General features: G+C 33.4%; 1 protein-coding gene across 1 annotated transcript; it reads left to right on the top strand.

Moving 5' to 3' along the window:
- The first annotated feature begins 1351 nt into the window (after positions 1–1351).
- On the top strand, positions 1352–24716 carry LOC132727389 (asparagine--tRNA ligase, cytoplasmic-like). The gene is made up of 15 exons (XM_060712846.1): positions 1352–1514; positions 11117–11199; positions 11866–11931; positions 12471–12563; positions 12923–13012; positions 13587–13736; positions 15387–15473; positions 16055–16198; positions 16833–16988; positions 17686–17807; positions 18326–18461; positions 19433–19546; positions 20590–20721; positions 20978–21109; positions 22832–24716. The coding sequence occupies exons 1-15, from the start codon at positions 1475–1477 to the stop codon at positions 22961–22963; spliced, it is 1677 nt and encodes a 558-aa protein (XP_060568829.1). The 5' UTR covers positions 1352–1474; the 3' UTR covers positions 22964–24716.
- Positions 24717–27812: the final 3096 nt, after the last annotated feature.

Below are 27812 nucleotides of genomic sequence, written 5' to 3'. Positions count from 1 at the left end.
ACCATACCCTTTGGCAGTGACACAATATTCCTCATTATGTATCTCTGCCATTGGGCACAACTCATTGGTAAAAAATGCCCCCCATGAAAACCTCTTCCATACCACTTAGACAGCCGATATTTTCTATACCCATTGGACAAATATTACTTTATGACTGCTTGGACAACACATCCATAAAAAATGACCCCCTTGGACAGACAATATTTTCCTGACCCTTGGACAATCATTAATACATGCACCCCCTTGGACAACATATCAATGAAAAGTGACCCCCTTGGACAAATTGTCTGAAATACCCCCCTTGGACATCTCTTCCATACCCCTTGGACAGATATTTTCCATACCCCTTGGACAATCATTTATACACGTGCCTTCAACAACTTATTAGTAAAAATGACCCCCTTGGACAAATTGTCTAAAATACCCCCTTGGACATCTCTTCCATACCCCTTGGACAGATAATATTTCCCATAACCCTTGGACAAGCATTTATACATGCGCCTTCGACAACTTATCAGTAAAAAATGACCCCCTTGGACAAATTGTCTAATTTAATACCCCCCTTGGACATCTCTTCCATACCCCTTGGACAAATAATATTTTCCATACAACCTGTCTTTTTCAAAACAATACCCCCTTGGACAGTGTTATCTGAAATATGACCCCCTTGGACCTATTTTTTAAATACCCCCCCCCCTTGGACAAAAAAATACCTCTTCCATAGGGGGGGTGCGGATAATTTCTGGAATAGCCCATTGTTATACCTCTAGATTTAACTAAAGAACTAAAGGTTAGCCAAGTATTACCTCTTCCAATTCATCCTTAAGCTCATAAACATTAGCTACAAGTAGTCCTCCTTTGTTGCCACTATCCATATCTTCATAACAAAAAAGTTTTTTACATATACTCAATACAACATGTGAATTCTACATTGTTGACAGTTTTAATGATCTATTTTTAGTAACAACATCCGGTTACATTGCCGCCATCTTTTTTGTTATTCCAGAAGAAAAACTAATCTGATAACAATATCATGGGCTTTGAAGCAATAATCTTTAAATATGCCACAGAAAAAAGTAAAAGAACCAAGTAGACACTATCTCTGATAGCAAATTTAATCGCAATTATTTTAAATCAAGGAATTAATTGCGTGCAGTATTTGCTGTCTTGCTCTTGCCACAAATTGACATTAAATATGAAGATGTCGTAAAAATACTGACCAATTTTTTTCTAAATGGAAATATACAAATTTTGTATCAACTTAAAGCATCAAATTAAATGCTTAACAAGATATGGTACTAGGTCTGTTGAAATATAAAAATACCATTCCGCCGATTTTCAACTAGCTGTCTTTTACGACATTCACGTCTGCCCATGTGCTGATGCAACCGGCCTGTCAGACTTGGACTAAGTAAATAAATAGCTGGTTTGAGCGTAATACTTGCATCATTATTCATTAATTGTTGACAGTATCATGACTGAGGTATCAGACGAAGTACAAAAGATGAGCCTAGGTATGTAATAATTTTGTTAATTAAAAAAAACATCTGGTCAAAATCTTGACATTTTAATTTTTATTTTCTTTTGTTGACAGCTGTCTAGTCTACTGCAAGAGAATTCTGTGATGTATTTGACCATTTCTCTCATGCATACGTCGTCTGTATTATTTGACAGTTTTACAGCGTATATCCATTCAGTCATTTCTGATGTGAATGTGGACAAAAAATTTATTGGAAAGAAAAATATAACAAAATTGACATGATTTGAAGTATCTATCCTATCTCCTATCCTATCCATCTATGCGGGGATGTAGACATATCTGCGTGTCAAAATCATAGAAAGATCAAAAGAGTTGTTTAAAAAAAGCATAAAAGAATATTAAAAATGTTAAAAATAGGGGGCATAAAAATGTTAAAAACAGGGGACAAGCTAGAATACCAAATTTAGAGAAACATTTTTCCCTTGATGGGCAGAACACCAAACATCCTCCACATACTGCAAAATCATTGTTATTTGTGGGGCGCTAATTTTAGTGGATGTGTCAATCCAAGAACTTAGAAGTTACTCATTATTTACATTTTACCTTTTGCCTTTTGGAAAAATAAACAGTCCATGAATTTAAGTAGCCACAAGTAATTGAAGTATGTTCTTCATGAAAAAACTACCAAATAAGTCTGGAAGACTAACAATCTTAATCTAAAATCAATGTGATACTAATAGTTGCAGCATAAATTCTAAAAGTCTGTTCGTGGCAGAGTGGTTAAGGTCATTGACTTCAAACCACTAAGTCTTGCCCCTCACCGCTGTGGGTTCGGATCCTGACAGGGACTTTGGATTCATTCATGTGAGGAAGCTATCCAGCTAGATTACGGAACGTCAGTGGTTCTACTCAGGTGCCCATTCGTGCCTGAAATAATGCACGGAAGGGCACCTGAGGTCTTCCTCCACCAGTAAAGCTGGAACGTTGCGATATGACCTATACTGTGTCGATGTGACGTAAAACCCAAAACAAACAAATAAAAGTCTGTCATAGTCAAATTGAAATGTCCAAACATGACTTGTGTGGCCAGACGCCCTTTTCTAGGTCTGACCACTCGGGGAATTAGCTTTAAATCTTAACTTCACAATTGCTTTTGAAATTTATATAACAACAAACTTTAATGTCCACATTCAGTTTCTTTTATTCCATATGATTTGCTAAATCTTTTAAACCAGTCCACCTTATTATTAACTAACTATTATCTATTACAATATCAAATTAAATCCTTTTATTCACTTCTAATCTTTCTACTCAATTTATTTTCTTTTCTTATCCTAACCTTCTTAACCTAGACTTAAACCTAAACTGACCTCACTTTCCCCCCCAATCTGTATGTCCAAAATTCTATCCAAAACAAAGTATCTGCCCCCTTTTTGAATTTATCCAATCAAATAATATATTTCTTATCTTTAACCTGTCTATCATAATTAATAAAACATTATCACATGTGCATTTGATCATCTTCTAAGTTTTTACATCAAAGGATTTCACACCTAAGTGATATTGCTTTGAGAAGCTGAAGGAAGCAGACCAAAACTAATTTCAGTCTATCCCCCTCAGCTTTCCAAAGAACCAAAATATGTTATTAGATCACATATTAGCATATTATTAGGTTGATCATAAACATAAAACAAAATATTGCCTGGCTACATTATCTCGCCACCCAGCTAAGTTTGCTCCGTCAAACTTTATACATAAACATATAAACATATCAATGAACATTTAACAATAAGACAAGTAATAAACAAATTAAAATCACTACTTAGCAATTTACATATAAATATACAGATAAGGTGGACTGGAAAACTTCAATGTTTCAAAGTATATAAAACACTATTTAAAATGCAATACAATGTATATAATAATTATGCAATCAACACAGTTAACAGTGTAATTATAGGAAATAGTATGCTCTTTTTAAAGTCTTGATATTCTTAATTAACCAAAGGAAATCTTTATATAATTATGTTCATAATTTCCATATAAATTCATTTTTCTGATATAATGTCACCACAAAACTTCCATTTATTTCCATTTCATTTTAGTTCTTTTTGTCTGGTAAACACTTACTTTGATTGTTTAATTTTAGTCTTATTTCTTTTGCATGAAGATAATTGTATTTACAGTTAAACACACATATTTTTCACATTTTCACTTCAACACTGTCATTTCACTGTCATCTTTGTCATTGTAATCAATTAAAACACTTAAATCACTCAAATCATTTTTCAATCACATATTGCATAAACTTATGATGATTCAAACCATATTTTTCAATCATGTCATCGCAATAAACTTAATTCAATTAAACACCTGTAGCATTAAACATACAAACTTCTGTATTTACCCAAAAGCATTTTGTAAACTTAATTTATGACTGTAAGCTTGAAAGATGTGAAAAATAGCAAACTTAAAAAAATAAGTTTATACAAAAAATGTAACAATAACATCTTCTTTTTGCTTTACAATATAAAAATATACAATAATCATATAAATACTCAAGAAATTCTTGGGACTTGACTATTTTAAGCTTTGCACAGCTCAACTGTAACAAAGATTCATAATCTCACATTTTATCTCCCTTAAATGCCTTTTTGTCCATCATTATCCCCAAGTAAAATGAGACAAATTCTAATAGACTATGATAATACAGTCAGTTCATCAATTAGACTTACACATCTATTTTTCTCTAAATCACCTCAACTCTATACCTATGTATATAATATTATATTGGACATCAAAGTCACAATAACCTCCGAATTTGTATTCTAATATTAACAAGGGTATCACTTTTACGTATACCAATAAAGAACAAAGTTGAAAATAGTAAGAAAGGTTATATTCAGATTTACCATGCCAGTATAAATGTTGCCAACAAAAAATCTAAACATAAAAAAAATGTGCGCATATAGAATTTTGAATTTAGTTACACATGACATAGAAATTTATATGAGCCAGACTTAACCATTTAACACAATGCCTAAATGGAAATTGCAGTGAAAGGACATCACATTTTTATTCACCCCCAACAACAAGAATCTTAATAAAGTAACCAACAATACTCTCATAACTACTTTAAGCAGTTTCATAATTATATAAACTCCCTTCTTTTTTTTCTTTTTTTTTTTTTATATATATACTCGTACTATATTTTGCTATTTTTATATTTTTATTTTTTTACTACAATTATCTCTCTCATACCACTCTTAATTCTCACATACTGGGTCGCTTTCGCACCGTGCCTGAGAACGTGTACTTAATGTGAAAATTCTTTCTCACATCTTCTGGCAAATCTCCACTATAGCGCCACTCGGTTCGTGTTCTCCCAGTTTCATTACGGTATCTTACCAAATATACCAATCTACCTCTGTGATAACTTGCCTTAACAATTTTCTCCAAATCAAAGTTATCTAAATTTGAAACTTCAGGTATATCTTGATCATTAACTGATGAAGACAGGGGCTCTGTCTCATCCTTTCTTGGTCATCCATCTCCAGCTGTTGTATTCTGTCTGGTAACCCTGATGGATTAGTCGGTCTTAGAGCTGGATTGGTGTAGGGTCTCAACCTATTTGCATGTACAACACTTTTGACAGCTTGATGCGTGGCTAAATTTCGTAGACGAAAATTGACTTCACTTAACTTTTCAGAAATGTAGTATGGCCCAGTCCATTTTCTTATCAACTTTGGTGACTTCCCAGGTTCTGTCTTAGGGTTATACAGCCATACATTGTCTCGAACCATAAATTTAGGCGTTGCTGCTGTCTTATCATAATACCTTTTAAACTTTTGTTGAGCTTTTAGTGTATTTTCCTTCACCAGCTCCCGACATACTTTTTGATTTTCGATAATACGTCTCAAGTGTTGTTCATGAGTTGTTCCAGAAGTGACAGTTGGAATAAGTGCTGTATCAAGGGGAAGCCTGCATTCACGACCGAACATTATATAGAAAGGGGAGTAACCTGTAGAATCTATAGCAGGACTGACTCTATAGCTCATCATAATACTTGGAAGAAGTTGGGCCCAATTAGTCTGTTTATCATTACAGTAAACCCGCAACTTTTGCAATATGACAGAATTCATCCTTTCAGCAGTAGAATTGGTTGCTGGATGATAACTACTAGTGCTAATTTTACTAATTTGAAATATATTACAAAGTTCCTTCATTAACTTTGACATAAAATTTGACCCCCTGTCAGTCAAAATAGAATTCGGACAACCAAAGCGACAAATAATTTCATCATACACTTTCCAAGCTACAGTTTTTGCCTCCATGTCTTTCAAAGGGAATGCCTCACACCATTTACTGAATGAATCAACAATCAAAAGAACATATTTAAAACCATCAGCTGTTGTCGGCAATGGCCCTAGAATATCTAAATGCAATCTTGAAAATACTTCACCTATAGGCAATGGCTTTAAGTAAGCCTTATGTTGATGAACATACCTTTTTGACATTTGACAAGGCTCACAAGACTGACAATATTTTTAATGTCATTATAAATTGATGGCCAGAAAAATTTCATACGTATAGCTTCGTAGGTTTTTTCTCAATACCATAATGTCCTCCTGTCAAAGCATCGTGATACTGCTTAAGTAATACATCCCTGTATTTAAAAGGTACTGCTAGCTGTTTCTTGACATCCACCAATTTTTCGACCTCTTGCCCTTGGATGATACATGTGATAAAGGACACCATCTTCTATTTCATAGTGCTCTGCTTCTGCAACCAATCTTCTAGTAGCTGCCACATCCTCTGGAACTTTTTGTTGCTCCTTATACTCAAAACATAAGTCTGAAGTCTGGATCTTGTATTTGCTCTTGCCTCAACTGTGCAGCAGACAAATTGCAGACTTCTTGAATAAGATTGGCAGGATTTAAATTTTCATAGTCATCCATGGCATCTAACATCCCAGAAAGGGTATCTTTTTCTTTACTTGGGGTTACCATGTTGACCTTTGCTGTGACAACTTCTTGGTACTCTAGTTTATACTCCATGGTTGTTGACGTGCATTCTATGGAACAAACCTGAGGGTGGATATGAATGTTGTCGCTGTCCATGTCTTTGTCTTCTTTCACTTGCTCAACATCATATTCTCGGCGACTCAATCCATCAGCATTGGAGTGAAGCTTTCCTGCTTTATATTCTACCTCATAATTGTAACCTTGTAAGTATACAGCCCATCTACCAAGCTACCACTAGCCTTATTATTTTCAAAGATTTTAAACGCAATATGATCTGTTACAACAGTAAACTTGCGGTCAGTCAGATATGTATGATAATATCGAATACCCTCAACTAAAGCTAAGCCTTCCAAATCTGAAATACCCCAGTTTTTCTCAGCAGGACGAAGTGATCTCCCACCATACGATATGACATGTTCACGACCATGCTCATCCTTTTGACCCAATATATAAGAGATAGAAATACCACTAGCATCCGTGTAAAGAATGAACTCTTTTTCAAAATCAGGAAATACCAAAATAGGAGCTTCTGTTAGTTTTCCCTTTAGAGTGTCAAAAGCATTCTGGCACTGCTCAGTCCAGATAAATTTTGAATCTTTCCTCAAAAGATTATGCAAAGGCTTTGCAATACAGGAATACTTCTCAATAAAACGTCGATAATAATTTGCAAGACCACAAAAAGAGCGGACCTCAGTCTGATTGGTTGGTGTCTTAAAATCCCGAACTACCTTGACCTTATCTTTATCAACACAAATACCCTGTTTAGAGAAAATATGCCCAAGAAATTTTACCTCCTTAGCTGCAAAGAAACATTTACTTGGTTTAAGCCTCAAGGATGCCATTCTGAACCTATTAAAAACTTCAGACAAGTGTTCTAAATGTTCATCAAAATCTCGTGAGAAGAGTAAACAGTCATCAATATAAGTCAATGCATACATGTAATTTATACCTCGTAGAACCTCGTGCATTACTGAACTGAAAGCAGAACTACTGTTTATAAGCCCGAATGGTAAACGATTAAATTCCCAAACACCCTGATGTGTAACAAAACCTGTGCGATCCTTCGTGGCGGGGTCCAAACCAATTTGAAAAAAACCTTGAGCCATATCCAAAACACTAAAGATAGTAGGTTTCTTCTCCCCTACTGCATCAGTAACATCATCAATTTTAGGTATAGGAAAAGGTTCAAATTTAATAGATTTATTTGCAGCTCTGTAATCTACAGCAAAACGATATTCACCTGAAGATTTCTTAACAAGAACCACAGGACTCTGCCATTGTGTAGTAGAAGGACTTATAATACCATTTCTTTCCATATCTTCACACTGCTCCTCAATAACTTGCTTCTGTGCTGGCGACACCCTATAAGGCCTCTTTCTAACAGGAGGGGCATTCCCAGTGTCAATCTTATGAGGGAAAATCGTACAATGACCCAACTCGGCTGTATTAGTAGCAAACACATCTCTATTCTTACCAAGAAAAACAAGCAACTTGTATTTTTGTTCATCAGTCAAGTCAGAATTAGTAAGATCAATGCCTATGGACCTAGCAATCTCAATGTATTCACTGTCTGATTTCTCATTCATTTGCATTTTCTCACCAGTATGCAACTCATTCTCACAAATATCATCAACACTAATTCGTTCAAACTCTCGCTACTGGTTCATTTGGCCTTAAATACATCACTTCACTTGTTGGATTTAAGATTTGTATAAAAGTTCTATTACCCTGGACATTTGAGATTGACCTAGCCCCTATAACCTGAACTTTGCTTGGTAAAGTTCTTATAGGCTGAATAACAGATAAGCCATTTTGATTTTGCCCTTTCACTTTTACTTTTGCTATTATACAAGATCTAGCTGGCACTGAGATTTTATTGACAAGTCTTGCTAGACTGGACTTAGATGGAGCCCCAAACATTTTTACAGCTATCAAACCCTTCTGTATACTTAAAATGTTTTCACCAAAATCAACTGTAGCATTTTGCTCAGTAAGGAAATCTTTTCCTAGAATAACAGACTGATTTAACTTTTTAAAGACATAAAATGTTTGTACTAAAGTTAATCTGCATATAGATATAGGAACAACAACCTTGCCTATGATTTTCATAGATGAGCCATTGGCACATTGGGCACTTGGTAAATCTGAATGTAAAAGATCAAATTGCTTACTCAGACCACTTCTTTTATACATATCATAGGTTAAACAGCAAATTGATGAACCACTGTCTATCATACCAGAAGTAGAAAAATTTCCTAATCTTACATCAATTAAATTTTTCTCATCTCCAATTTTATATGTTTTCCCTATAGATATATTCTTATCCTTTTTCTTCTTACCCATGTTTTGCCCATCCCCCAATTTTTGTGAGACGGGCTCGCACCCCTAACTCTTAAAACATTGACTTTTAACATGACCCATCTTATTGCAGGTAAAGCAACGTTTTATTGCGATAACAAGAAAAAGAAACATGGCCAAACCTTCCACATGTGTGACACTTTAGTCCATCTTTTCCTTGCTGACGCCCTCTGTATGGTCCTGGTCTTTGTTGCCTGGCTCTGAAATTTTCCTCCCTGCTCCTTGGATTGTACATCACGGTATGTTGTTTGTCACGATAATCCTTTGGAATGGATACTTCACTTAATGTTTCAACATCAGATGCATGTAAAGTGTCCAGTTTCTTCGCAAATTCGATCAGCTCATTGATACTGGTTATATCTCGAATAATTATTTGTTGTTTAAGTTTATTGTCCAAACCAAATATAACTCTGTCAATAATTTCATCCTCCGTTTTTTTAAGTAACCTCCCTAACGTCTCCACCTCTTCTATTTATACAGATACATCTCTGCCATCTTGTTTTTATTTTCATAAATTTTGCATACAAGTTAACTCTGTCAGTCTTATGGGAAAACCTGCTTTTAAAAGATTGTTTTAAAAGTTCAAACGATTCTTTCGTTTCTCTATTTAAATTTAGATACCAAGCTTCAGCACTTTGGTTAAGAGTTAAACAAAACTGAACGCACTTTTCTTCGTTGCTCCAATTATTTAATTGTCCGATTTTCTCGAATTTCTCCAAAAAAAAGTCTACATTATCATTTTGTTCAAATTTTGGTGTTGCTATCAATTGTTTATTTCTTGACATTATAATTTAATAAAAGTTCTAAGAATACTTCCGGATTCTCACACCATTATGTGGCCAGACGCCCTTTCCTAGGTCTGACCACTCGGGGAATTAGCTTTAAATCTTAACTTCACAATTGCTTTTGAAATTTATATAACAACAAACTTTAATGTCCACATTCAGTTTCTTTTATTCCATATGATTTGCTAAATCTTTTAAACCAGTCCACCTTATTATTAACTAACTATTATCTATTACAATATCAAATTAAATCCTTTTATTCACTTCTAATCTTTCTACTCAATTTATTTTCTTTTCTTATCCTAACCTTCTTAACCTAGACTTAAACCTAAACTGACCTCACTTTCCCCCCCAATCTGTATGTCCAAAATTCTATCCAAAACAAAGTATCTGCCCCCTTTTTGAATTTATCCAATCAAATAATATATTTCTTATCTTTAACCTGTCTATCATAATTAATAAAACATTATCACATGTGCATTTGATCATCTTCTAAGTTTTTACATCAAAGGATTTCACACCTAAGTGATATTGCTTTGAGAAGCTGAAGGAAGCAGACCAAAACTAATTTCAGTCTATCCCCCTCAGCTTTCCAAAGAACCAAAATATGTTATTAGATCACATATTAGCATATTATTAGGTTGATCATAAACATAAAACAAAATATTGCCTGGCTACACTTGCAGAATTTTTTTTTTTTTTTGACCCTGATTTTGATCATTAAATTTTAGTGAACATTTTAGGACCCAGCATCCAAATGCTGATTTACTGTTTTACAATATATCTGGAAAATATTCCTCAACTATGAATGAGGAAGGTCAGGGTTATTTCCCAGGATTTTGGGAACATGACCCATACCCATGGAATTTGGAACTTCAGCGATGTTTTGTTAAAAATTGGCGAAAAAAATGCATGAAATAAATTTTGCAAAGATTAAATGAATGCAAAGAATGTCTAGGATGGTATCTTCAAACATTTCAGCACCATAACAGTGAAGAGGCCCTTATTTTCAAAATTTTTAGAATTGTTATTCAATATTTTTATTTTGTAACTTCCAATTGGGAATTTTTTCCTGTGGATAGGGAAAATAATATACTTTTTTCTATTGGAAATATGACCAAATATCGGCTATAAAATAAGCCAAAAATAATCCTTGTAGGTGGTGGGAAATTGTTTCATAAATACATAAAATTTTACACTAGATAAAGTAATACATGTATATTGTGCAATATACAAGTTTACAACATGAAAAACAATCTGTTTCCTATTTAAAGACTCTAGGGCAAAAAAAACGGGCGATCAATTCCCCTATACTGAAAGAAAGATAACTGTGATTCTCAGAATTGAATGCATATTTAAACTTAGTTGATATTATAGCTCAAGGGAAGAACATTTTGAATTTGTTGAATATTTAAATTTTTGTTTGCACCTCTTGAATTTCTTAATAAACATTCTTTTCCCCAATACAGGTGAAATATACACGTCCGACAGCACTGGATCAGATGAAACTGGTGATGGGACAGCAGAAAAGCCTTTCAAATCTGTCCTTCAGGTAATTCTTACATGTACTTTCTTAAGTAATTCTAAGACAGGCCATGTGCACACATCTTAGTTCAGTTTTGATTACTTGTAAATCTTATATTTGTAGCTGCCATAATTATTGTTCTCCTGGGTTTGTAATTTTTGATGTTGACATCTTGCAAACTGACGTAGCTATTTTTATCGCATAAACTAAGACACAGGAACATAACAAAGCCATGTAATAATAACACTATCATAACACTTTGACATGATGTCATTTTCGTTATAGCACACTAATGTTATTGTTAGTGTCGCACTAGCGGGGCATCAATGAAAAATGGCTCTTTTCAACTGTAAACCATTCTTATTTTTGACATGTGATAAATAAAATATATTTCTGCAGTTTCAATACTAAATTTATTGAACTTGTTCAATCAAACAATATTATGCTAGCAAAGGCTACCAAATTGATTTTATTCAATAAATTTAGTATTAAACCTACACTAATTCAAATCTGCTATGTTTTTAGTCTAACATGGATCGTATACCTGTATCCAGCTCATTTTGAATATACTTACGTTGGCCTTGCACTAAATAATCAGCCTAGGCAAGTTCTGATAGTCAATAGGAGTCACATGTTACCTAAATATTCCTCAAGATTTTCTAGTACACCTCAACATTTGTTCTATTATTGCAGGCAATGAAGCATGCAGGGAAAGAGCCGTTTCCAACCATATATGTTGATGGGAAAGAAGAAGGCAAGGTGGGTTTAATTTGAAGCTTTCATTTGTTTTTCATTGGTTTAAACCATAACCTGCCAACACCAAGAGTAATTGCCCTTTGCAACCAGTATAGAGCGAGATTAACCTGCTTCTAATTTTTCAGTCTGACCAGGCTCTATAATGTTATGTTGGTAGCTCAAATTTTGTACTTTGATATTCAAATTTCTTAGTTTTAAATGAACTATTCCAAATTATAAGCAGGGCAAGTCAATTTTAAAAATACAACAGCCTATGGGTTAATTGGGGTTAAAAGCATTAAAACACTTTTCAATTTGAAAAATGGATTGATCTAAAAAATTGCAAGCAAGTCATTGGGTCAGAACTACATCATTATAATTTCATATGGTACACTAATCTTGAAAAAAAAGTATTTCAAATCTTGTTGTATCCAATAAACCTTGGTGGACTTATTTGAAAAAAAAAACTTTTTGTGTTTACATGTTTTAAATAGATAAGTAAAATTTCAAGATTTTATCTGACATGTTTCATATATAATTTTCTGTAAATGTTACTGTTCCAGAAGTTTGAAGTGGCAGCTAAGGCACAGTTGAAAAAATGTCAGAAAATCTGGCAGAGAGACGCAAACAAGGCTGCAGACCGAGCTAAGAAAGATGTGAGAATAGATTCCTTTATTTTAATGTATCTACAATGTCCATGATCTTTTACCTCAATCATAACTGGGCAAGTTGAGAGTAGTTTATTGTTGAGGACAAATATCATTTTTATATAATTTTCATCCTCAACCAAATTATGTAGGAGGTTCTGCTCAGGTACCCACCTGCACCTGATTTATCCTTTCAAGAGTTTGGCCTGTGGAGAACTTGAGGGGTTATATGTTGGAAAACGGGTATGGTAGTTACAGGTACACATACTTGCTTACTGCCCACCCCTATATAAATGAAATACAGCTAAAGGGCAAATAAATAGATGTATAACATTATAGTGCTAACAAAATTATTCATCTAAATCTAGGCTGAAGACGCAGAGCGTAGAGAGAAAAATCTGGAGGAAGCGAAAAAGATAGTTATAACACAGGATGCCAGCTTACCCAAACCTACAGAGGTATGTTATATTCTTCTTTCTTATTTTACATTCTAAAGAGTAAAACCAACTTATATTCTAAAGAGTTGTTTGTTCTTATTTTATATTCTAAAGGGTAATCCTCACTTATTTCTATTTTCTGAAGGGGCGTCCATGGCCGAGTGGTTAAGGTTGTTGACTACAAACCACTTGCCCCTCACCGCTGTGGGTTCGGATCCAGACAGGGACTTTGGATTCTTTCATGTGAGGAAGCTATCCAGCTAGCTTACAGAGCGTCGGTGGTTCTTCTCAGGTGCCTGTTAGTGCCTGAAATAATGCACAGTAGGTCTTCCTCCACCAGTAAAGCTGGAACCTTGCCATTTGACCTATACTGTGTCGGTGTTGCGTAAAATCCAATCAAACAAACAAACAAATTCTATATATCCACTTATATTGTGAAGAATTATTATATACACTGAACAAAGAAAGAGAAACTATTATTTAAAAAAAAATCAAAATATCAAATGATCTACAGTGAGTAATTTACTCTCATTTTATACACTTTAAAAGAGTAATTTCTATCTAATTTTATATCTATGAATATTTATGGTTTTAGATTAAGATTCGGGACTCAACAGCCAATAGGAACACTCGTGTAAAGATTTATGGGTGGGTACATAGATTAAGGAGGCAAGGAAAGAATCTCATGTTTATTGTGTTAAGAGATGGTACAGGATTTCTACAGTGTGTGTTTACAAACACTTTGGTAAGTTTGCTAATATTGTATGTCATATGTTTTTGATAAAAAAACAAAAAAAACCCCAAAAACAAAAACAAAACGTCAATTTTTTCATGTGGAAAGCCCCCCAAAAGAAGCATTCCTTTTTAGTGAACTTATTATATTTGATTTTGATGAACTTTGTTAGCTTTCACACAGGCTCAACATTATGGCAAAATTTATTTAAATGGCTTTTAAACCAGAAAATTTAATTGACATGCCTATCTAAGTGTAAATGGTGGGTGTACTGGAGAAAGTCAAAATAACTACATTTTGCCATAGTTGTTTTCAATTTTATATCCTGTTTGGCATTTATTTTTTTTGTTCAAAACATTTGTAATTATCAATGATTGGTCACTCAACATTAAAGTGGTAAATATTGAAATAAATTGGTCACTTGCATTAAAATGGTCAATATTGAAATATAAAGCTAATTCATTTCAACTTGACAACAAAATTGACCCTAATGTCACTTAAAGGTTAGTATTTTAAACTTAAGTTAGAGCCCTTTATGAAGCAATGTATTACTGACTGTTACTGACACTTCCTAATCAAGTATGTTATATTTCATTTTCTTCTCTGTTACTTGGTAATGGTTAATTGTATAGATATGAAATTATTCTTTGTTACATGGATTTAAGTCAGAATTACAACAATCTTTCCATATAGCCTTCCATTATAAATAGGAAAATTATGCATATCTTGCCATGCACTACTAGAGTGTTATTTGTGTATGAATAATTAATTAATTAATTAATTATGACTAACTATACCAACTGGTAATTATGCATGACTATGACAAGTGAAAGCAATTTTAGTGCATGGATAATGATTGTTATGTTTTAGTAAGTAAGACGAAAATAAATAAGTTTTTGTGGGGAAATAGATTGTGTATAACGTTACTGCTTCCTCTACCAGTAAAGCTGGCGTGTCGCCATATGACCTATACTGTGTTGGTTATACGTAGAATCCAATTAAACATAATCATAACAGTACTGTAACAATTCTCAAAAGAAGCGTGCAACAAAATTTTATGAAGATTTATAAATTGTGCCATGAATTAAGTAGTTATAGGTTGTGTAAGACAATTTAAGTCTAGGTAAATTACCTAATATTTGTGTAAAAATATGAAAAATTAATTTTTGTTCCTTAGAAGAATTAACCCTTTTGCTGTTTTACTGATTTAAAAAAATAAAAACCAAATTGTATTGATCATAATGTTTTTTTTTGTTTTTTTCATGAATTGAAAAATAAGCCTCCATCTTATATAGAATATTACTATTAATATGGCGATAAAATAAGTAAATTCAGTCAAATTTTGCTGATATATTTTTCAGTATAAATCATTATACAGATTATACATATTGTGAACATTAAAACTCTTGAAACATTTTCTGAAGTTGAAAATTTCTAAACCTTGTTTGCTCATCTGGAGGTTGGCAGCTGACACCCAGTACAATTCAGGATTCATTAGTCGTAGAATTAAGCAGTGAAATTTACAAGCAAGTCAGTCCTAATATCTAAGCAATTTTCAATGCTAAGAGTGGAATTTTCATCATCCCTGGAGAAAATTTTCTCGACTTGCTGTAGGACTCACCATTGTTTCACGAAATTGATAATTTCTTCTTTTTATAACAGTGCCACACGTATGAAGCGCTGACGCTGGCAACAGAAGCTGCCATCTGTATATATGGAGAGATAAAAGAGCTGCCAGAGGGAAAAACTGTGAGTACAAGTATAAACTGATTCTGTGTCTGTATTTGATGGATATTTCAGGAAAGGTTATTTGTTTATAATATAGTTTAGATTAAATGTTCATAATCAAGTTTAGATTAAATGGAGGCAGCCAAAAAAAAGTAAATTCATATTTTTACCGAGATGTCTATGATTATTCAAAATTCAAATTTTTTTCTATTTGTTCAGTGTCGTTTTTGAGAGAGCTGATTATATGTCTAGCATGTTTCCCATATATTGGCACCAATACATTCTGAAAAGGGCGCTGTTATATTCCTATTCTTGAAACTGAAAGAGCTCATTTTTTTCTGTAAGAGCATAATGTTTAGTAAATCTTCTATAAGAAGATTGTATAAGAAAAAATATGACAGAAACGATCTTAAAAACAGATATATTACTTGGAGCTTAGGCAAATATGGCAAAATCGTATTACCCCATCCTCCAAATAATACTTGGAGCTTAGGACAATATGACTAAATCTTATTCACCCCCCCCCCTCCTTCCCCATGTTCATAGTTCTCTGACATTTTTATATTGAAAAGTTACTTTACAGTCTGTCTTGTGTTTTATAGGCACCTGGTAACCACGAAATGACGGCTGATTTCTGGGAACTGATCGGCGATTCTCCAGCAGGAGGGGCAGATAACTTGCTCAACGAAGAGGCACACGTCGATGTACAGCTGGATAACAGACATATGATGATCCGTGGAGAAAACGTAAATATATATATACTGTGAATTCACCTAATTTGGTGGACATGAAATTTCGTGGTTTTTGTCTTAAAGGACATTTTCATTCGTACTTTAATTTGTGAACTGTTTATTTTTCCAAAACGTAAAATGTAAATAATGAGATGCAAAATAATCTTACAGCAGATGAAATAAATTTCGTTGGATCTTAAATTCATAGATTGACTTATCCATGAAAACCACGAAAACTAGTGCCTGACAAATAACAAGTTTACGCAATTATTCCCCACCCCCCTCCCCCTAAGAAAGAAGACATCCAATTTGCCATGGTTTGCATTCACATGCAAAGTTTTAAAGGATTTCAATATCAAAATACAAAAAAAAGTTTTAGTGTATGTCGACCATGTGTAGAGCCTGGTCAGACTGCACGGATATACAAGCTTGGCTTTTATCTGGTGACAAAGGCTAAACACTTTCTGCTCAAGTAGGTTAAATGTGCTAAAGTTTCATCAATAGATTCTTAGCCCTATACTTAGTGTAAAGACTGGACTTGTCCAGCCTTTGTATTTGGAATATTCCATTATAAAGGGGTTTTCTGGTAAAACATTGAAAGTTTTATACTTATCAGCCAGTGTTAACATACATGCTCTTGTATTTTCAGACATCTAAAGTATTAAAGATGCGATCTGTTGTGATGCATTGTTTCCGCGAACATTACTTTGATCGAGGGTATTTTGAAGTTACCCCACCCACTCTAGTACAGACACAAGTAGAGGGCGGAGCTACGTTATTTAAACTCAACTATTTCAGTGAAGAGGTATGTACAAGTGAATAGACGCAAATTATCCACTTACTGCAAAATGGTTATTTTTTAAATAAAGTTACATCTTGATCCAAACTTAGAAACAAAGACTTTATTACCTGTTTGGCATAATGGCTCTTTTCAGTGGATATATCAATTAAAATTGCCTAGTGTATAGTTAAATTGCAAATTTCTCGAATTTTCCTTGAATTCATTCAACTTCAAATAATAAATGAATTTTCTAAACTTACAATATTTTTAGCATTTTAGAAAGCAGTTACTATTCTATTTTGCATATTTTGTTTACATTAACCCATTTGCTACTAGGACTTAACCAGATAACTGAGTAATTATTTACAGGAAATACTATAAAAGATTGATTTTTCGTATTCTCTCCATGAATATAAGATATATAAAATCTAAGCTACTCCTATATGAAAATGTTGAGATTATAAAGGTTTTTATAATAACCTTATACCAAAAATGTGATAAAAAATCTATAAAAATTAATAAAAGTAAATTGATGAGTATATTCGTCTTGTTGGCAAACAGATAATTATTGATACTGTGTGACAGTACCTCTTTTTCTTACTAAAATCATTTCTAGGAATCCCAGCCACCTTGGCTGTCTACAGTTACAATTTGGTGAATTTGTAATTTATCTTATATGCATCAAAAAGTAAATCAAAACTCACTGGTGTGTATTTTGTAGGCATATCTGACCCAGTCATCACAGTTGTATCTCGAGACGTGTCTACCGTCTATGGGAGACGTTTTTTGTATAGCTAGCTCGTACAGAGCTGAACAGTCTCGTACCAGACGACATTTAGCAGAGTAAGTGACATTGACAGATCAGATATTATTGTGATGTAATAAATCACCTGTTTCGTTATGCCTGCATAGCTGTGTAGGGATTTGATCAGATTTGTTACATAGCGCTGGCTTGATCCAAGGGCAAGTTGAAATTTCTCTGTGACAGTTGATTATGGTTCATTTGTCTTCTCACTGTTAATTCAGAAATCATGTGGGATTAGTCATCAGTCACTTTCAGAGAAATCAAAAATTACTGGTTAGTTTTCCAGGAAAACCGGTTAAGTTTTAGTGATTGGTTTGCCCTGCTTTGAATATGAAATGGTTCATTTAAAGTTTAATTGTGTAGACTAAACCTGGGTCTATACTTGTGGCAAAGGTCAGTCATTGCTCGGTACTGGTCAGTTTCAAAACCGGATTTGAAAGTGTGTCTATAAGCATTTTTACTTCCAAATAAATTTTAACTAAATTTATATATGGTATAAATTAAAGGCCAGTCACTTTCAGTTCCAGTAGATTAATGGCTGTATTGATTATTTCAGGTATACTCATATAGAAGGAGAGTGTGCATTTATAACATTTGATGATTTGCTGAACCGTTTAGAAGACCTGGTGTGTGATGTTGTCGATAGAATACTGAAGTCACCTTACGGTCATATAGTCAAAGAACTTAACCCGGTAAGTGAATAGTCAGCATTAATACAAGCAATCTGAATTTCTACACAACCAATTATACAAGTAACCTGTGTTAATATGAACTCAGTATATTTTTGAGTGAAGCAAATTTTAAGTTTTTTTTATGGAACTTTCTATTGTCAGTATGTATGTAAGTTCTGTTATCCTTGTCCAATCAATAACTCATCATAACTTGAGATAGAATAAGCCTATGGCATCTAGGTTATGCCTATTGATTTTGAGGTCATAAGGTCAAAGGTTAAGGTGACAATGACAATGTCAAATTTGTCAAATAACAATGACATTGTTCTGGCCAGTAGATGACCCTTTATGATATAAAGGTTATTTAATCAAAGGTCAAGGTCCTAGTGATGTAAATTTGATCAATAACTTGAGGAGTAATAAGCCAAAGATTTACTAACTGACTAAGTAAAGACATTGGGCGTCCGTGGTCGAGTGGTTAAGGTTATTGACTTCAAATCACTTGCCCCTCACCGCTGTGGGTTCGAATCCCGACAGGGACTTTGGATTCTTTCATGTGAGGAAGCTATCCAGCTAGCTTACGGAATGTCAGGGGTTCTACTCAGGTGCCCGTTCGTGCCTGAAATAATGCATGGAAGGGCACCTGAGGTCTTCCTCCACCAGTAAAGCTGGATTGCGCCAAAGGACCTATACTGTGTCGGTGTGAAGTAAAAACCCAATCAAACAAACAAGTTAAAGACATTGTTTATGGCAAGTATATGATGGTTTATGATTTCAGGGCCAAAGGTTAAGGTCACAGTGGCACTTGAATGTAAATATTATCAGTAACTTGAGAAAGAGTAAGCTTTACTGAAAAATAAATCTTTACAACAGTTTGTATAATCTAAAGACTATGAGCATGAAACTTCATAGTTTAAATTGACCTCACAAGCTTAAATGTAGAGTTCAAATCCCTCTTGCACATTATTGAAGTCTTAACTTTGTTATTGCAGGACTTTAAACCTCCAAAGAGACCATTCAGAAGAATGGCGTATACAGATGCCCTAGTCTACTTAAAAGAAAACAACATCACAAAAGATGATGGTAGCTTTTATGAATTTGGAGATGTAAGTATATTATACATAATAACCAATTTAAAATAGTTAAAGTTCTGATAAGCAAATTAAAGTTCTAAAATTAAAGGGCAAGATAACCATAAATTTTATTTTCCTCAATCAAATATATTTATCACATTCTAAGAAAATGGAAAGTTAAGAATTAATTCTATGATACAGTTTTATGTTTTCATTCTTCGCTATGTCTGTATGTTACTATAACATGCATCCATTCATATGCGAGTTACTCAACACTGAAACTTTTTGTTTGAACAACTGAAAAATGTGACCATATCATTATGGGTATAGGAATAAGTTGATTGTGCAGTTTTAAAACTTTTATATAATGTGTTGCCACGGGGCAGTTACAATCCTGGGACCCCCTCACTCACAAGCAAAAAGGGAATTGTGGGGACTTTGTGCTCCGTATGTTTTTCAACTCGGAATGTGGAACTAAATATTTCAGTACTGCATTTTACACATATACCCTGGTAAACTTTGACATCAGCTCTTGCAGGACTAAATGGAATGTAAAATCTTGGCTCTTGTGTCCGGTTTTGCACTACCCTGAACATATGGTCGGGGATGTTACAATGGAATGGTGCAGTATATCATTACAATCTTATTATATTATTAGTTATAAAGATTTTTGACAAGTTATATGTCCCTATATAAACTGTTGTTGTATATATGACCCGAGCCATAAGGCAAGGGTTATATTGCAAAGAACGGTTTATATACGGCCATATAACCTGTCAAGAATCTTTATTACGAATTCATAATGCACCATTAAAAACACTGTCTTATGTGTCTCTCAATCAAAGGGAGACAACTAAAAAAAGACACATAAAATAAAAAAATAACCTGTCAAGAATCTTTATTACGAATTCATAATACTGCAAACTTCCGTGATTGGAGAAAAAAAATGAATGTTTTTTTTTTTCATGAATTGACTGCAGCTGTATTAATAAATTATATAATTTAAAAGGTGACGATTATCTAATGAAAAGCAACGTTACAAACTTGCAGTATTATATGTTTTTATTGTTGATCAGGACATACCAGAGGCACCTGAGAGGAAGATGACAGATATGATTAATGAACCAATCTTACTGTGTAAGTTCCCCGCAGAAATCAAGTCTTTCTACATGCCAAGATGTAAAGATGACAGGCGACTTACAGAATCGGTAAAATAAGTATTATTATTATCTCCCTTGAATACTATCTTTGTTTTTGAATTTTATTTTGCTTTCTATGTTTAAGGATTATTTTCAATATTTTAGGTTGATATCCTTTATTTAAAATTGATTATCTTTATTTTTGGTTGATACTTCTATACTTTAGGCTGATTTTCAATACTTGAGGCTGATTTTCTGTACATTGGGCTGATTTCTTTTCTTTAAGCTGATTTTCAGTACTTTAGGCCGATTTTCTATATTTTAGGTTGATTTATTGATGCCAAATGTAGGGGAGATAGTTGGAGGATCTATGAGGATATGGCAATATGATGAGTTGATGGAGGGCTTTAAACGTGAGGGAATAGATACCACAAACTACTACTGGTACACTGACCAGGTCTGTGATGTTTTATTTATGACATCATAAACCACTTTATTTCCAATTAAAACTTTTTTATTTATTAGTCTGCAATGTAAGCAGTTAATTATATAGTTTAATTGAACTTGTGAAAAGTCATATTTCACTAATTATCCCCCGCCGATGGAATCGGGAGGGGGATATAGTTTTGACGTTGTCGTCCGTCCTTCCGTCCATCCGTCCGTCCGAATTTCGTTTCCGGGGTAGTTCTCTGCAACTACTGGCTGGAATTCAACGAAACTTTATGGGAATCATCAATATCAAGAGGAGATGCGCATATCATAGGCTTGTTCCGGTCCGACCCTTTAACTCAGAGTTATGGCCCTTGATTAGTTATGTAGTATGCATATAGAGTAAAAATCGTTTCCGCACTACTTTTCTGCAACTACTGGCTGGAATTCAACGAAACTTTATGGGAATCATCAATACTAAGAGGAGATGCGCATATCGTCGGCTTGTTTGGGTCAGACACTTTAACTCAGAGTTATGGCCCTTAATTAGTTATGCAGTATGCATATGGAGTAAAAATCGTTTCCGCGCTACTTCTCTGCAACTACTGGCTGGAATTCAACGAAACTTTATGGGAACCTTCAATACCAAGAGGAGATACGCATATCGTCGGCTTGTTCCGGTCAGACACTTTAACTCAGAGTTATGGCCCTTGATTAGTTATGCAGTATCCATATAGAAAAATATTTGTTTCCTCGCTACTTCTCTGCTACTACTGGCTGGAATTCAATGAAACTTTATGGGATACCAAGAGGAGATGTCCATATAGTCGCCTTGTTCCAGTCAGATACTTATAACTCAGATTTAAGGCCCTTGATTAGTTACGTAGTAAGCATACATCTCATTGGCATTTCCAGATTTTACTATTTAACACAAAGTTATGGCTCTGTTATTGCCCTGAATATTTTAAGTTCAAAGAATAGTACTGTTTATGCCATGATTAATATATAAATAAAGCCTTATGTCTTCAGTTGTTGTGTTAATAATAACCAGTACTCGGCGGGGGATATAAATTCAACGAATTTGCTTGTTTAAAAACAGTTCCATTTGACTGTTGATGTAGAAGAATTACTAGCATGGTAAACTTATTTGCAAATGATACTCGCTGATTGGTTTTTGATATTAACAATTTTATTTATACAATATCTCTTTATCCACTTTACTGCTTTGTTAAACTGTACAAGGAGAAAAGAAAACATGTGTCAAACATCATGCTGTCGCTAAAGCTCACCCACTGAGTACTGAGCAAGAAAATTTAAAGGCACGTTTAGGCCAGACTTTTCATAGAATTGTGCTATTATAAAAACAACATGTCTCTAAGGGTAATAGTACCTCGGGAGTTATTTCAGTTCAAGGGTTGCTTATATGCACTATTACCCTGAGAGATGTGTTAATTTTTTTTTTATCGTACGGAACCGACATTTTAATGTAATTTTTCCACTATGCATTATTACTCAGCATTGATTCTTATCAGGGGAGAGAACTAGAACATAACGTTTTCTAAAGTCTATATAGATTACTTGCCCCTACAGAATATTGCAAAAAATATTGACTGGGTGATATTCGTTTCGTGGACGATAGATCAAAATAACACCATGTGACATCACATAAGGCTATATTGTAAAATTAAAGTATAGTATAATAATTGTGTTGTTATAACAATATATTTGAATATATAATTCTGTTTGACAGAGAAAGTATGGCAGCTGTCCACATGGAGGTTACGGTCTCGGACTGGAGAGATTTATATGCTGGATACTAAACCGATACCATATTCGCGAGGTGTGTCTGTATCCACGATTCGTTGAAAGATGTAGGCCTTAAACAAGTCGGGTACCAGTCAACCAGACCAAGGGGAACCTATATTGTACAGATATATTTAAGAAATAGTGCTGAATGGAACAAAAATCTTGTGACTGTAGCCTTGGACATCTTTATCGTAATGAAGAAGTCTTTTAAATTGCCAACGTTAAACATTTCTAATTAAATGTGTGCAATTGAGCTATTTTAGTCTCGTATTTAAATTCAAATTGTATATGAATTATCGAAAAATGTATCGCAAGAACTGAGTGATGATAAACTCAAGTTACTTGACCTTTGACGTAGCAAGAAAAAAACATTTTTCTCCTTTTTTTTCAAATAATTTTTTTTCTAGAATTAATAATAAATGATTAAATGTTACCAGAAGATCTAGCAAATATATTTTTTTTCAAGCAGAAGTTCAGTCTACATGTATATATGAGCAAGATCAGTACTGGTTCCCGGTATTATAGTGGTGTAGGGGAAACAGCTTATTGTCTTTTCTTGTCGGGTTTATTTGTTTTTTGATGATTCAATGTCTGCTTCCAGGGAGAATCTATCATAATCAAGTCTTTATTTATTTTTGTTATACAACATTTTCTTTATCATTTCCCTACACAAAGTGCTAGATGTTGTTTCTTCATGTTTCATCATACAAATATGTATGTAATTAAAACTTGCACAACAGTAAGAAAAAATGGCATTTCCATTTAGTTAAAAAAATAATGAGAAACTATTGAGCTACAGTCTGTTTTTTTCATTCACTTTAGTGTACTTGGTGCTTATTTAGATTATGTAGGAAGTTTCCCATTTAAGATTAAATATTACGTTATTAATTATAATAATCTTATGATTTTTTTTAACCCAGTATTTTGAGAGTTTAGAGCGAAATTGGTCTATCTGCTTCTATTTCTATATAAAGATGGACCAGTTTTGCTGTACGCCCTTGATTTAATAAATATGATATCTATATAATGTATTTATAATATTTCTTGCACAGGTCATGTTTAGGACTTTGTAGTTTTTCAAGCAAGGCAAGTAAATCGATAACTTAACATAAAGAATAGACTGTTACTCTGATCCAACTTTCTTTGTTATATATACCATTTTATTAATATTTCAATAAAGATCCATGACAAAACATTTAGGTTTTAATTCTTTAAATAAATCACAAAATTCCAAAAGACGTGACCAGAATGACAAAAATGTCATGTAACATGATATTCCTTACTGTAAAGTTGACACTTAACCCTAAAACATTGTAAAATTAGGAAAAAGATACAGTGTATCAGTTTTGAGTACACTGTTGTAGAATAATGCTTTGAGTTCAAATGTGTAGTAATATAATCACGAAGGCCGAATAATTATACTATAATGCACGAACAATTAAATATCTATTTCCATTCTAACATTCTAAAATGTTGAACTACATTGAGCATAAAAGTTGTTTGCATGACATCATTTGATTTAATGATGTCATATATGACGTCATATGGCATGTTTGCATTCCTTTTTATATACTGTGCATATATCGTGTAATAATGCACAAGTTTGTCCTTTCTGTTTGATAGGGGAATGATGTGAAACTTGTTAGAATGAACTTTTAATACTTTGAATTTAGTTCTGTCAGTGAGCAATTATAACATAATCACAATTAAAATTTGAAAGTTACTCTGTTGTTCATTTTAGTTTTAGCATTCTAAGATTAGATGTTGTTAAAGATTTTAAATCTTATGTCTTTTTTATTAACATTTATTAAGTGTTTTATATATATATATTGTATGAAATTAAATTGATCGTCATTATAGTTAAGAAAAACTTTTATTACACACTGATCAACATGAAATGGAAATAAACTCTAAAAATCAGATAATTGTTATTTGTTGTCATTACCGTATTTGTGAGAAGTAGTACACCTTTAAATATGGCTGCTCTCATATTTTGTCATGACCTTCCTGTAAATGTTACCATAACTCCTCAAGTCTTACCTGTTAATTTGGTTGCTATGATAACTCCTCAAGTCTTACCTGTTAATTTGGTTGCTATGATAACTCCTCAAGTCCTACCTGGTAATTTGGTTGTTATGATAACTCCTCAAGTCTTACCTGGTAATTTGGTTGTTATGATAACTCCTCGAGTCTTACCTGGTAATATGGTTGTTATGATAACTCCTCACGTCATAACTGTTAATATGGTTGTAACTATAAGTTAATAACTCCTCAAGTCCTAAATGGTAATATGGTTGTTACCATAACTCCTCAAGTCCTACCTGTTTTTGGCTGTTCCATAACTACTCAAGTCCAAGTAATTGTCACAAATGTGCAATATGGAACCATTTTATCAATGTGTCTACGACATTTCGTCAGTATTGAACGTCTGCGACAAAATGTAGTTTATGATATGTCGTAAAACGTTGATAAAACGTCCTCCTGAAGAAAATGAAAAATGTGCCTGCTAATGGATTAGTAATCCAGCTGGTTCTCATCCTTAAATCAACTGCTGAAATAAGACCAACAGCAGTTTTAAGACTATTCTCAGTGCTTGACAATAAGAAAAGGGGCATTACTCTGTAAGAAGGAGACTTACGAGTTATGGGACTTGTGCCCATCATGTTCAATAAACATAGAACAAGTGTGTGAAGTTTCAACCCATTCCCTTCAGTAGTTTTGGTGAAACTAACTTGCACGCAAATACTCGACCATAGTGTGATGTCAACGGCAACACCAGGTGAATACAAGAGCTCTCCCTATTCAAAAATAAAGTTGAGCTAAAAAAGTCTTAAAACCTGCAATACATAAATAAGTACATGTAGCTTTAAAATCCTTTAATTTAGAAATACATGATGATGTACAATTACAATGCTTAAATGAAATGGGATCATAAAATTTAACATTCATATCAACAAAATTATCAAAACATGACAAATTATCATTTATAAACAAAGATAATATGGAGAGAAAAACAGCCATAGAAAAGACAAGGGTCTACACTCTAGTGGAAAAAACCCTGTGATAATTCATAAAATGTACATGATAATATAATGCGTAATGTAACACGAAAAATAGCACAATGTTTACACATTTATTCAAAATGACCTCGACCTTTTGACCTTTTTTTCTTCACATTTATACAGTTTATAGTCTGTTTCAAAAAATGATTTCAGCACAAGCTCAAAACTACCTTGACCCTTTCCCATTCACACGTTTTAAAGCCTGTTTAAAAAAAAATGATTTTTTTTCCGACAACTTTATAATTGTTCAACCTTTTGGTCAACAAAACTTAATAACAATCATTTAAGCCTTAATCAGCTGAATTTGTGTAATGAATTGCCCTACTTTGAATTTTAAACTGTCCATTAAGGGATTTCAATATCAAAATACACAAAAATTGTGCTATCAACAATATAGAACCTGGTCAGACTGCATGGATGTGCACGCTGGTCTGGCTCTGTACTGGTAACAAAGGCTAATCACTCTCAGTTCCAGCAGGTGAAGGTTTAAAACTCATTTAAAAAATCTATAGTAACATCACATAGATAATATATTCTTATTTCATCTAAAAAATTCATACACCCATGTTGCCTGATTACTCAACTGAACACAGATTTTCTAAAGACATACAACAGTAACAAAATATACGTACAAAAGCATTTCTTTATAAAGCTGCAATTTGTTGTCAAAATTTCAAATTATTTCTGAAATTCATATCGTTTTTCAGCCATAAGCAGTAACTGTTATAAACCAACAAAAAAATATATACTTTCTAAAAATGCCCATAGGACTTTAAACAACATAAATTCTTTTTTTTCTCATACTTTACAATAACTATATTGATTTAAAGGTACTCCACAAAGGTAAGGCCTTAAACATAAAATTTGAATTTCTTACATAGATCAGCTGGGGCACTTAAAACAAAAAGATAAGCAAAAGTGTTATAAATATGCTCAGATAAAAATTGAAAATCATACGTTTGTGCTATTCTAAGCCCAATTTAAGTGAAAAGTGTTCAATTTATTCTCATTTTTACAATTAGAATAATTATTCTGGAAAAAGGGAGTGATCAAATGATCTGAAATTTTGAATGCAAGTTGTTGGTCTACATCTATATCAAATGAACCATTAATCTCGGAAAACTATTTCCAGTCCTGTCATGTCAGAAAACCTCAGTGGAGTTCCTTTAATCATAATAATAAGCTAACTACATCATCACAGAAATGTTATAAGTATATGAAATAAGTTCCTTGATTCAAAACTTAAACATTGACAAAAAAAGCTGCACTGTGGAGAAAGCATTTATTCTGCTTCCACGAGCTCAAGGGTACCAGTATCTTATGAGGAAACATGGGCAGGACCCAAAGGTCAGGGTTTAAACTCATTATCCCTGGTTGAGACGCAGACACCTTGGCCACTGCTCTTATTACATTTGTTACTGTGCAAGCTTCTGTATATTAAATTAAAAGACTAGCAGTTTGTTTTGTTTTTTTTAATTTTAAGTGCCAGTTTATAATAACATTATTTCAGAAGTGTATTGATGGGGCAAAGTTTTTGATGATGATAAATCCCTGAAAATGAAAATAGGCAGTTTTCAAATACACACCAAGACAAATTTTATCATGAAAAACTCTGGGAAAAATTTATATTAATAGAAATTGTTACATTCTTTAAGTAATCATACACATTTTACAACATTGAGCACTAAAAGGAGGGACTTTTCCCTTGTTTTCTAACAATACTGTGTATTACCCTACACCTTCAAAGAATAAAAACAATAGATTCGTTCACGACTACAAAGCAATTAAAGGAGATCAATTTACTAAAACAACCTTGGATTGGTCAATTTCAAATTTGTATTGTATAATAAACCAATCAGATTC

The sequence above is a fragment of the Ruditapes philippinarum genome, unplaced genomic scaffold (genome assembly GCF_026571515.1).
Source record: "Ruditapes philippinarum isolate M1 unplaced genomic scaffold, ASM2657151v2 ctg2627_1_1_1_1, whole genome shotgun sequence".
In the NCBI taxonomy this organism is placed as follows: Eukaryota; Metazoa; Mollusca; class Bivalvia; order Venerida; family Veneridae; genus Ruditapes; species Ruditapes philippinarum.
Note: the sequence above shows the minus strand (reverse complement) of the source record. Positions and strands in the feature narration are given on the sequence as shown.